Source organism: Ornithodoros turicata, chromosome 1 (assembly GCF_037126465.1).
Source record: "Ornithodoros turicata isolate Travis chromosome 1, ASM3712646v1, whole genome shotgun sequence".
NCBI classification, from domain to species: Eukaryota; Metazoa; Arthropoda; class Arachnida; order Ixodida; family Argasidae; genus Ornithodoros; species Ornithodoros turicata.
Window position 1 is genome coordinate 75,784,263 of NC_088201.1, and position 12,430 is coordinate 75,796,692.

At 44.5% G+C, this 12,430-nt stretch overlaps 1 protein-coding gene across 1 annotated transcript in view; it reads right to left on the minus strand.

The window, feature by feature from the left end:
* Positions 1–12,430, minus strand: part of LOC135375728 (thrombin inhibitor savignin-like) — a 73,886-nt gene that overhangs the window by 36,986 nt on the left and 24,470 nt on the right. Inside the window, exon 2 of the mRNA XM_064608399.1 lies at positions 7,680–7,838. Coding sequence (XP_064464469.1) covers positions 7,680–7,838 — 159 coding nt within the window. The remainder of the gene's footprint in view (positions 1–7,679; positions 7,839–12,430) is intronic.

Sequence of the window (12,430 nt, forward strand, 5' to 3'; positions counted from 1 at the left end):
TTAGACTCCACACGATTCGACTCGATTCGACGCGATTAGCTGTCGAGTGGCAGCAGTATACGTACGGTATTTCGGGTGCAACGTTATCGATGGCGCCTACCACCACAGTGTTCGTTATCTTTCTGTGCAGTCACCTTCTACAACCATCTACAATGACGGTTACCTTTTATTCTTATACCTCTTATGAAATATTGGAGCCAATATTATATTTCCCACACTTTGAGGAAAAGTAGCTTTTCAATTAACGTTGATTTCAATAGATCTGTTCACTTTTGGACAAATTCCAATGGCAACGGGAATGGGGCAGTGTACCGCCATCACGGCGGGGAACGACCCACCACATCATCATCCCATTTATGTGTGTGTCTGTGTGTGTGAATACATTCCAAAAAGATCCGGATAAAATTGAGTGGATAAAATAAATAAAAAAACACTAGATAAAACCCATGTGGATTAAATCCAGACACGTGCGCTCGCTCCCGAACGACACGTTCGCGTTACAGGCACGAATCGGAATAAGGTCGGATTTCTTAAAAGTGGGAGTCCTGTCTGTGTGACACTTTCCAGTTACGCTAAACGTCACAAATTCCTGCTCATTCTTCGGATCCGGAGTACTGGTCATGTGGTGTAACGCTCTGGTGCAACGCGTTCTTAATGATAATGTTCACTTGTTTTGCAACGGGATATGCTCCATGAGCGTGTTCCAGTATGACGCAAGTATTCAGCGTCTGCGCGTAAGTTGTGCCGGTTGGAAAAGTGAGTACTTGCGATCTGATGGCGTAGCATTTTAATTTTTTCAAGCCAATTGAAACACTTTGTAATCAAATTCACCAGAAGAGTGCCAGGAACAACAGTAATGACAGATACACAATGGAGATGACACAAGGCGGTTCACCTCAGTGGTTCCGGTATCCCATTACATGTGAGTCATTATATGAATTAGATGGGAATTAAATGGGTGGATCACACACACATACTCATATACAGGGTGTCGCAGAAAACGTGTCATTGAATTATAATAAAAAAACTACACCATCTAGAATCATGCGGTCAACGGCATTTGTTCTTACTAGGTTTTTGCCACCTCCTCATGTGAATGTCGTGTAACGTAAGTTTAATTATGTAAATTTTTGCGAACTGAAGTCGGAAATTTGCCAAGTAAAGGTCACTTTTTTACCCCACCAATGTGAAGAGCGTGTCTAATTCACTCAAATTAGTGATAATTGACGGGGATATTCAAGGGCTATCCCATCAGAAAAAATAGCCGAACATCATGCTTTTCGTAGCACCGAACCAGAACGCGCGACGACTTTTTGAGCGCAATCGCTCTCAGTTCGACGAAAGGAGGTTCCAAACCCAGCCCAGAGAGTGATAGTAGAAAAAGTGACAGTTCCTGAAATTGGGAGAGGGAAACTGCGATCCCAGCGAAAGTTGGACGCGATAAGCCATACCTGAGTTCTCTCTTCCTGCATTGCAGGTGTGGGCTGGCCTTCCAACCTCCTTTCGTCGGACTGACAAGGATTGCGCTGAAAAATTTGTCGCGCGCTACCTCCGTAGAGCGTGATGTTCGACTATTTTTTCTGATGGGATAGCCCTTGAATATCCCCGTCAATTATCATTAATTTGAGTGAATTAGACACGCTCTTCACATTGGTGGGGTAAAAAAGTGACCTTTACTTGGCAAATTTCCGACTTCAGTTCGCAAAAATTTACATAATTAAACTTAAGTTACACGGCATTCACATGAGGAGGTGGCAAAAACCTAGTAAGAACAAATGCCGTTGACCGCATGATTCTAGGTGGTGTAGTTTTTTTATTATAATTCCATGACACGTTTTCTGGGACACCCTGTATAACAGGTGACCATGAGACACACACCCAGGGCATGCGCCAGCGCCACCGAGTGGATATAACAGGAGCTATTTACTGCACAATGGCTGACGACAACTACAGTTAGTCAAGCCGACAAGTCTGCTCGCGGTAGCTGTCCCCTAGTATGTGACAAATAACAATATCACACTATTTCTGAAACATTTGGAACAATGCCAGTGGCTGTCATGAGCTACGCAAGTGATTGGATGCGGACGGAGTTCACACAAGGTTATGACAGAGCGAGTAGAGTGGTGCACTCTAAAAACAGAGCTTCACCGCATAGCACGCTGTGCGCCAACCATTGCCACGAATGATAGAGTTATCACTTTTGATTCGAGGAGAGAGATGGGCGTACGCCTTTTTGTGGCAATTTGGATATATGGTAATTGCCACAAAAAGACGTACGCCTCCCTCTCTCCTCGAATCAAAAGCGATAACGCTATCATTCGTGGCAATGGTTAGTACACAGCGTGCTATGCGGTGAAGCTGTTTATAGAGTGTGGGAGAAGAATGCCAGAGTTTCTCCAAGGCTTGAGATATTCTCTGCCCTCTGCGACCGGTATTCATACTTCTCTTCACGAAACACCGGCAATACGAACTCGAAAGGTCTGGGGGCGTTTTGAAGACAGCGTGTAAAACAATAAAAGCCGCAACATTCCAGCTCGCGGTATTTGCTCGCGGTAGCTTTCCAGTAGTATGTGACAAATAACAATATCACACTATTTCTGAAACATTTGGACCAATGCCAGTGGCTGTCATGAGCTACGCAAGTGATTGAAGGCTGACGGAGCAACTTCAGGGGAGGGGGGTTGAACCCCCGCACCCCTCCTCTGGCTCCGCCACTGCTGCAGGCCATTGTACAGCCCAGTTGGCCGTTGGCGCTGGCCGCGAGGCCCAAGCGGCGTCATAATTTAGGGCACACTTTTCGCTTTGGAGTGTGGAACAACCATCGAGCCTACCTACTTCACACCTTCATCTCATCTTCTTCATCACCTCGTCATGATTTTTAGCTACGGTCGCGACGATACACAGAGCTGTGGGGCGAACAAACGGAAAGCTGCCACCAGTGCCAGCAATTCCTTCCTGTTCCGTACCGACCTGAGGGGTATTCGCTATGGCGCGTTACGCGCCTTGCACATAATGGTGTCCAGTGGCGGACGAGAATATCATTGATTTCAGAACCAGAAGGTGTCAGGAGTCACCCCGAAACAACGTTACATGTTTGGCGTGTGTAACGCAATAACCTAAGCAATAACGGAGCTATCAAGAGGATTCTTTCGAATGGGAGGTACGGTCGAACGGACGCTTCATGTGGTTCGGTCACGAATGTTATTAAATGCGATAGCATTTATGAGCGAACCCGCTTCGTTTTCTTTTTTTTTTGAGGCAGGGTATGTCACAGCGTAAGACCTGCGTTCATTGGCTGCTTTTAGGAGATCACGTGTGTGGTGATAACGCCGAAATGTTCCCAGTCGACAACAAAAACTTCCTCGCGGTGACGAGGGAGCGAAACCGTTAAATGCGGCAGTGTCAACAGCATGAGGCAGAGAGAAAATGAAGAGACAAGACGCAGTTGAAGGAGCTAGTAGCCCATTCACAACAGCAGCATTGCACAGAGCAGACAAAGGGCAACGCACAAGCGCGGCAGAATTCCATGTAAGCAAATGAACATATTTCTTGTACGCTGTTGTGTTCACTGAGGCTACGGCTGTGGTCAAACCGGGGGCCTGGGAACCACGGCCGGTTCGGGTGGTCCCAGATCGACAAGTGCAATTTGCCGTACACTGTTAAAAAAATGTATGATTACGAGTGGTTGTCCGTTAAAACGGACGGACGCTCGACCGCTTCGTACGAGCGGTGCATAACGTCCGTTTCCACTGGAACAGTGTGAAAAGCAGTTTTTTGACGGCGTAATCATCTGTATCTTTATAGCACGTCCGTCCGTATGCTTCAGAAACGGGTAGAACGTCCGTATTCGCCCAGCGCTCTTTGCGTTACAGGGAGGGGTATTTTCTTCGAAATCCTCCCACTAGACTAGAGGACACCACGGCTGTGCCGTTGACCGTTGACCTGTTTTCCTTTTCAAATTTCCAGTGGCGGTGACAGCGACAGACGCGTATCGGTCTCTTCTTTTTTTCTTTTTTCTGCCAGGCCCTGGTACTTGAGCCCTTGAACTTCTTCAGTGCTTGCGTCACCGAAGGTAAGTAACTGACCCTGTACTTATTGTTACTTAAATAGCACAGTGCTCATGAATGTGTATCGCAAAAACATGCCGGCTAAAATCAACATAAGCACAGACTTCTTATACCCCAGGCTGTGGTTCGTCTCATGCGCGTTCTTATATCCTGCACTCACAACCTGCTGCAGTGTAGGTATGTTCAGAAGTTTGTGTAGTTTCCTAATTGACAAAAAACGAAAGACTGAATGTAATAACAATTACGCCATACACAACACGGCAGCATTAGTCAGCGTCTCATTTGCATGTCATTCTTGTAGTGCAGCAAAGCTTTGTCTTTGCCTAAATGATTGTTACCGTCTGATTGACGTGACTTTTTCATCTTTTTGCAGACTTGGATAGAGGTTCCGGATTTTAAGTGGAACTCCTTTTCTATTTCATATTACTTGAGTCCTGGGGAATGTGCTGCCGCAACCATTAAGCTCAGGTCGTTTCAGGTCATTTTCAGCCAGAGCACTTTTTTCTTGACGTGAAACCAGCGATACCCTTTGAAGCTGTTCGGATGTTCCTTGATGCTGCGATGCTTATGTTCTCTGCATACTTTGTCCTAAACATGGAACACCCATAATGCATGCGAGGTTCACTCGAATTCATTATTTGAAGGTACGTTCAAGGACAAATGAATGTAATACTTGTCCACTGATTGTTCACCAACTAAGCAGCATGGTTTCTGACAATGTCCTACAAAGCCAGCGTGTGTATTCCACTACTTATACGCATGGTATACTATTTCATTAACGATAACGAAAAGCAACATGTTCAGGCCTTGACTAGCAGATACCTGTCAACAGAATTCTGCACTGCGAGTGTAGTGAAAGTTTAAATCCTGCCACGATTTAAATCTGAATGAAATCTAAACCCACTTTAAACCACATTTATCATATCCATCGCCAAATTCAGAACCCTGGCAACATAAAAAAACAAAAAAATCCTGGAAGAACAACCCCAGCTAGTCAATCTAAATCCTGGTACTTCCACAGAAGTAGAATGCAATCAAGTTTTGAATCCTTTATTAGATGCACTATTCATTCTGAAGCTAAATTTGCTTGCAAAATGAAGTTTATATCTAAATTCATTGGAATTTTTCCCATACTTGATTTTGATTTGATTTGCTGCATCCTTTCAAATAACCTCCAATTTGTTTGGTCAAATTCACATCCCGCATGTAGACTGGTATACATATTACACTGTGAAGCCAATGTACATCTCATTGCTTAGTCGGCCACTGAAACTGCAATTCACCAACGGACGAACGTTTATCAGCCTCACATACGACATTTGTATCTTACTTAAATGCTTCGTGTTTCTTCCTTTAGATATATCATGAACCAGCCAGAGGAGCGGGGCACAAAACAAGCCAGGAAGATATATTCAAGAAAGGCACTTAAGGTGATTGAGCTCTTGCGTCAAACGAAGTGAGCCCCAACAATACCAACTTGTTAAATACATATCTTTATAAAGTTCCTGCACCTGTTGTGTCTGAGCAGCGAATGTTACATTGTGGACGTATTCAAGTAGGTTTTCCAGCTTAGAGGAGACGTATCACCACTCCAGAGCACAAGTACATCGTACCGTATATCGGTCAGAGGCTGCGATGCCCTTGTTCTATTTGTCTACACATCTTTGTTCCTGTGAAGCATTTATACGCGGTCCCCGTTAGTACAATTGGGTATGGGTTGAATAGCAGTATCGTCGTAAGTAGCACTCGTGTATAAGGAATGTGCGTCGTGCAAACGCGTGGAGCTGTAGAAAAAAGCTGGTACACTTCATTATAAAGGAACAATCACTAGTAAAAAAACGGCGCACCTTAACATTTTATAACGGAACATGTGCGGTAAAGAAACAGTTCGCCGTACACCGTAGAACGGACAAACCTCTGCAAGTACCGCATCGGTAAAAAATGTCCGTTTTTCTACGGCGCTTTCGTAACGTCTTGCAACGGAGCATTTGTTTGTAAAGAAACTGTGCTCCGTTGATCAGAAAACGGACAAATGTATGGCACTATCATATCGAGTAAAATTCCCGTTTTTCTACTGATTTATTTTTAACAGTGTAACATTGAAGACAGTTCTTTCGTTCGCGAGAGCAGTGTTGATTCCACCGAAATCATTGCATCTGTCAGAAGGCAACACAGATTTGGTAGCTCAGAAATTAACCCTCTGATGGTGCTCTGATACCAATTAGAAAGTTTGCACGCGCATATTTCGCCAGATCGGCATAAGATTGACAGTAACTTCGTACAAGGGAAAATAAGACGGACTTCTCTACTCATGTTCCGTACACTAGTACAAGAACCCTTTTATTTTGACTGACCCTTATCGTTTTGGTGCACAAATTGCGACTAAGAACACACTTAAAAACGAACTTCATCGCATAGCACGCTCTCGGCCAACCGTCATCCCGAATGGCATGGTTTTCCACCCGAGAACAATGGCTAGGAGCGTGCTATGCGGTGAAGTTCATTTTAAGAGTGCAGTCTTTACCGAAAAAGGGAAGTATCGATTGTTTTGCTTCGGTAAAGTCGAGTTAGTATGAATTATACAGGGTGCCCAAACTAACAGTATGGCGGGTTAGAAGGACTACTAACAGCCATTACCATACTAACAGCACCATACTACTAACGGCACCAACTACTAACTTACTAACATCACCAACACCTCCATTTTATTTTCCCTTTTCATCTTCATGCTCATCTTCATCATGCACCAAGATGTTAAAAAAAGGAAGAGGTGTTAACCTAGAATCTAGAACCTAGAATCTGGTCCTTGTAGCCCGGCATAATGAAAGGAACTGATTAATGGTAATTGTAGTGCGTATTACACGTAAGGTTTGTCTGCGTAAACGAACTGAATGTTATTAGCACTCGAGTATCCTAGTATTTGTTCGATGTCCTAATTAAGATTAATCAGCTAACTTCAAAGTGGAAGAGCGTTTTGAGAAACACCCGACTAAGCCAGAAAACGATAAGTGTTCGTACCAGGTGACCACGCTAACATGTTTGTCACGTCCTGGTTTATTTTTTTCCCGTAGAATTTCGTTTTAGGAACAAAAAAAAAAAAAAAAGAAAACGAAGAGTGCCTTGTTGGGAACACCTCGATCAGGAGTTTCGCGAGGCATTCTACAAATTACCAATTGACGCATGGGTCTTTAAATCAATGTTTAAACAGGGCGCAACTTCATATTGTCTCATTAATTAATTAAGGACATTGAGAATACGCTAACAACTAGCATACTCGACTACTAGCAGAAATCCCACATTCTGCATAATGTAATATGACAAGGATAGATACCTATCCGCATGCAGTGGGGGTATACAGGTGAAAACAGGAAATTCTCTTGTTCACTTACTAGATGAGCGATGAAAAGCTGAGTCCATCTTCCTCATCTAAATTGTGTTGAAAACTGCGCGAATGGGCCAGTACGCAATGCCTGACCACACCGCAGAATGTTCTACCGAACACTGTTAATACTGTACTTTGTTTTAAATTCGGTGTTAGTGCCACGAAGCAACTATGGCAATGAGCTGCGAACAGATGGAGAGAGGACAGCAGGAAGGAGTGGGGGGACTCACCAAAGCAGGCTGCTTCACACTGTCCCTGAGTGGGGTAGCCTTCATCCGAGCAAGCCGAAGACGGTGTGCATTGACTTCCGACTCTAAAATATCGTGTTCCCTTTCCTGCACCACCCTGGCAGCCGCTGCTTTCTGGGTTATTGCACTGAGTGTTCAGACCTGTGGGCATAGAATGCATATATTGCTTTTCTCTGTAATGCCTTAAGAATCTGTAACTCAAAATTGGTTTTACGGTAGGATACATTCGATTGTTCTCTATAGAAAAGGCGGGCATTCCGTAAGAGTTATTCCCGTCGTTACAATATCCTCTCGCGCCCCTCACCCGGAATGTTATCAGGCATCACAGGGATACCCAACACCCGTTATTTTTATCGGTTGGTTGAAAGAAAGTACATATGAAGGCCGCCATTATTGCAACTACGATCAGATGGTCACATGTGGTAAAATGACCATCCTTTACTGATCACACATCGTAGGCAACACTTTGATGCAGAGTTCGAAGTAACTCGTTACAAGTAACTCGTTACTGTAACTAAGTTCTTTTTTTTTTTTTGTAACTTGTAACTTAACTCGGTACTTTTGTTCCGTGGTAACTTTCAGAGGAACTCGTTTCTTTTTCAGGTAACTTTGCCAAAGTAACTTCAGCTAAGTTCCAAGTTACTTAGAGTTCGCTTTTCACTGACGTCCACATACTTCCTTGCTTTATCTCCGGTTCTTTCATGGCATTTTTTCCATAAAACGTGATATTCAATCAGTGGCAGTATTCTATTCAGGAAGTAAGAACCGCTGCCATTGAAATGAAGCTGAACCATTGTGCGCCCACCGGGAGTAAGATGCAAAGCGTTCGAATAGACCTCTCCCAGAGAAACGTCATTATGACGTTGGTAGACAGACTGAAACCGAAACAAATCGGAAGGAGAGGGCTGGGTTCCACGAACGGGCACTTGTCTGCTGCCTCCCATTGAAAGAAAAGCAAGACCGAAGGTCAAGTCCCTCTCGGGTACCATCGTAATCCCCTCAAGACCGTGGCTTTTGGGCGCGACCTTGTTCACCTCTAGCTTCGAGCGTAGTTCATCTCTACCAAATTTGTGGCGCTGTCGCACACCATGACGTCATTTCTTTGCAAGCAGGGAGAGGTTTATTATTGGACATAAACGAAAACAATTTAAGCGTGTAGCACTCCTCCGCAGGCAACTCAATGTGTAACTTAACTGCTCACGCGCGCTGCACCTGTGTAGTGCTATTTTGTGTTCGAAGTAACTTGGAAGTAACTCGTTCTTTTTTTAAGTAACTCCGTAACTGCGAGTTACATTTCAGGCTGAAGAACTTCGTTATTAACGCAGTTACATTTTTCACACGGTAACTTAACTCGTAACGAGTTCTTTTTGACGGGCAACTTCTCGATCTATGCTTTGATGTCATGTAGCTCTCGATGTCTGTAGCTATATATCGTTTAGCGCTTGCCGATATATTCCCATCAGTATACAACCTAGAGATGACATATTGTGTAAATTGGGTAAACTATTGTGGAAAATATGTAAATATTGTGTAAGTTATTATGTAAATTATGTATATTATTGTGTAAATTATGCTGCGCTTTTTATGCGGCATTGTCGTTTATTCCTCCGAAGTATGAGTGCATCGCATCGGCTGAGTGAGCCCGCCGGTGTGCTTATCACATCTCTGAGAGGTCAGCAGTACAAGGCATCATTTGGAAATTAACGTGTTTTCCTTCAACGATATGGGCTAACGCCTATCACCGGCATTGAAACAAGTTGCAAAATTCCGCAGAGAAACTATGGCGTTGCTTACAAACAGTTTGGCCGTTGTACATGGAAACCGCAATTTTTATGGTCAAGTGTGTGCATGTTAACGTTCGCAAATAGTCCATGGGCCCTATTTTCGTCAAAGTAATCGACCTCGATTACTTTTGTGTCTCGCCTGTCACTGGTCGTTACGTGAAGGCGTGAAGAACAAATTAATGTCACGCGCCTTCTACCGATAGGCGAGCTCTCTGGCACACATTACGCATGTCCCAGATAGGCTCCTCCCCCTGTTTTGAACAAATCATAGTTTCCATGACACAGAATGGTATCATGCGGAATGATGGTTGGCTAGGAGCGTCCTATGTGGTGAAGTTCTATTTTAACAGTGTAGATAAAGCACAAAGATTGCGGGATCAAGTGCTCGGCTATTGGTTGAAGGCGCGTGGCATTCACCTATGTTCGTTATGCCTTCTTCACGTAACGACCAATGACAGGCCAGACATAAAGTATCGAGGTCGATTATTTTGACGAGAATAGGGCCCCAGCATTCATTGTGTTCACTTGCCACACTGTTGTCCATTTGTCCATGTTGTTTCGATCCGGAGATAAAGCGGTCGTATGCCTTTTTGTGGCAATTTGGATATATGAAAATTGCCACAAAAAGGCGTACACCCCTCTCTGTCTTCCAATCACCAGCGATAACACTTTCATTCGTGACAACGGTTGGCGCGCAGCGTGCTATGCGGTGAAGTTCTGTTTTTAGAGTGTATGTCTAGCATAACCATGGTTCACTTCGTTCATTATAAAATTTTCATTCTAAATGTTCATTCTAAAATAGAACGCGTCTTCCACGAGGGACGTTAAATGTGGTGTGCCGTGTGTTGAGATTTCAGCGCACTTTAAAGAACCCTCAGGTGGGCGAAATGAATCCACGGACCCGACCACTGGCGTCGCTCATGTATGCAGTTGTCTGGCGACGTAAAGCCCCGAATCACATTATTATTATTATTATTATAAGGTAGCTTTAATTGCCTTAATTACTTTGCGTCGGGAAGCATTACTTTACAAAAGTTCCAAAATAATTGAGTATTTGTTCAACCATTCTGGTATTATCCGTCGTAGGCGTTGTTGGCCATCATTCGCGCGGGAATGCGGTCTAGGTAATGTACAGCTTCATTCAATGTTAACTTGAACGCGACGACGGCGAGCGGAGCAGTTGGAGAGCCACCCTATCGGCGCTAAGTAGAACTATAGGGAAAGGGCGTTGTGGGCTATGTCACTCACGCTTTGGGGTGTTTGTCGAGAAGAGACGCTCCGCTCCGAATGCGCGGAGGCGGAGGAGGATGCTTCTCGAGAAACACCCCAAGCACGAGTGGCATAGCCCACAATACTCTCTCCCTATAGTTCTACTTAGCGCCGACAGTGTGGCTCTCGAACTGTTTCGCCTAGAGTCACTGTACCGGGGGAAGAGTACCGCAACCGCTCCGCGTCGTCTGCTCCGGCAGCCATATTGCTTCCAAGCCGCCGCGGATCGCGTGTTAGGATAGCTGTAGTCAGTGTTACATCGCGTTAATTTCGCGGCTGTGCACCAAAAAGTTTGTGACTTCCTGTGGTGGGACTCGGCTAATACTTAATGAAACAGGGCACAAGCGTCACTACAGTATATAGTTTGTTGTATTCTGTAGCTAACAGACGAATTACGTTGGCGCGTGTTCGCCTCTAAAAGACATCGTCGAGTCTCGTTTGCGCTCTATAGATCATTTTTTTTTTATAGTTCAGTTCACTTGTTTTGTGGACATAAAACTATACTGCTCGTGTGTGCAGCTCCAGGTTGACATAAATAACGTCCACCAGTTTTATTCTCATCTCTTCGCAATTAAATTCTATTTCACACGTTCAATGATTATGTGAATGCCAACGTTTTTTCACGCGCATGTAAAGTGCTGTGGATTGATCTTCCAATCCCCCGCTCCAACGCAAGCAGTTGATCTTCCATGAAGAGTAGACCGCGAGCTTCAAGTTACTCAAGCGTGTGTTATTCGTAGGCGTGAAGTTCTTCCGGCAGGTTCTGTGCCGATCTACGCGTCTCGTCACTTTTGACCGTCGGAATGCAGAAAAATGAAAAAATGGCTAGGAAGCAAGCGAGCTGGTGAAGATGATGCATAATGTAAAAACCCCGAGACTAGGGAACACGACACGAAGTCTCAGAGACACTAGAGAAGTCTCTAGAGAAGTCTCTGTATCAGACTTCGTGTTGTGTCTGTCCCTTCGTGTTCCCTAGTCTCGGGGTTTTTACATTATGCAGAAAAATGGTTTGCTTGACTCTGTCCCGCTGCAGCACAACATCCAGACATGGTTGTTCGTAGTTCCTCAGCTCTCTGAGATCCATTTCACGTACAAAAAACCAAGAGCAGCACACGAATGTACGCGCACATGCGTCCCAGCTATTGCGTTCCCCGTAGACCCGGCGAGAGGTTGGAAGCAAAGAGGAGGAAAACGCACCACGTGACGCGCCTCGGCGAATGAGTAAGGCGGCGGCACGGGGAAAGCGATTGCGATACTCTTCCCCCGGGTACAGTGACTCTAGTTTCGCCAGCCTTTGCTCTGTTAATGTAACGTTTCAGAGAGCTGTAGTGTGCCGGAGTCCATATCGATTAACTTTCGCGCAATACTTCGCTAAAATGGCAGAATTATTTAATTTATGCAGATGCAGGACTTCCGAGGTAAGTTTATGCAGGGTGTTCCAGCTAAAGGTGACCATATGCTTTAAAGATACATCTATCACTTTTTCCGAGATGAAATCAATTGCAATATAGCATATGCTGAAGGGAGCTCCTTAGGAGGCCTTTAGCAGACTCCCAAGGCAATGTATTAATGAACCTTCAATAATTAACGTTTTAATTATAAAAGCTACGAAGTTGTTGCAATGAGAACATCTGATCTCTTTGGTCACCAGATACCAAAGCCGTTTTCAGAACAAAAAAT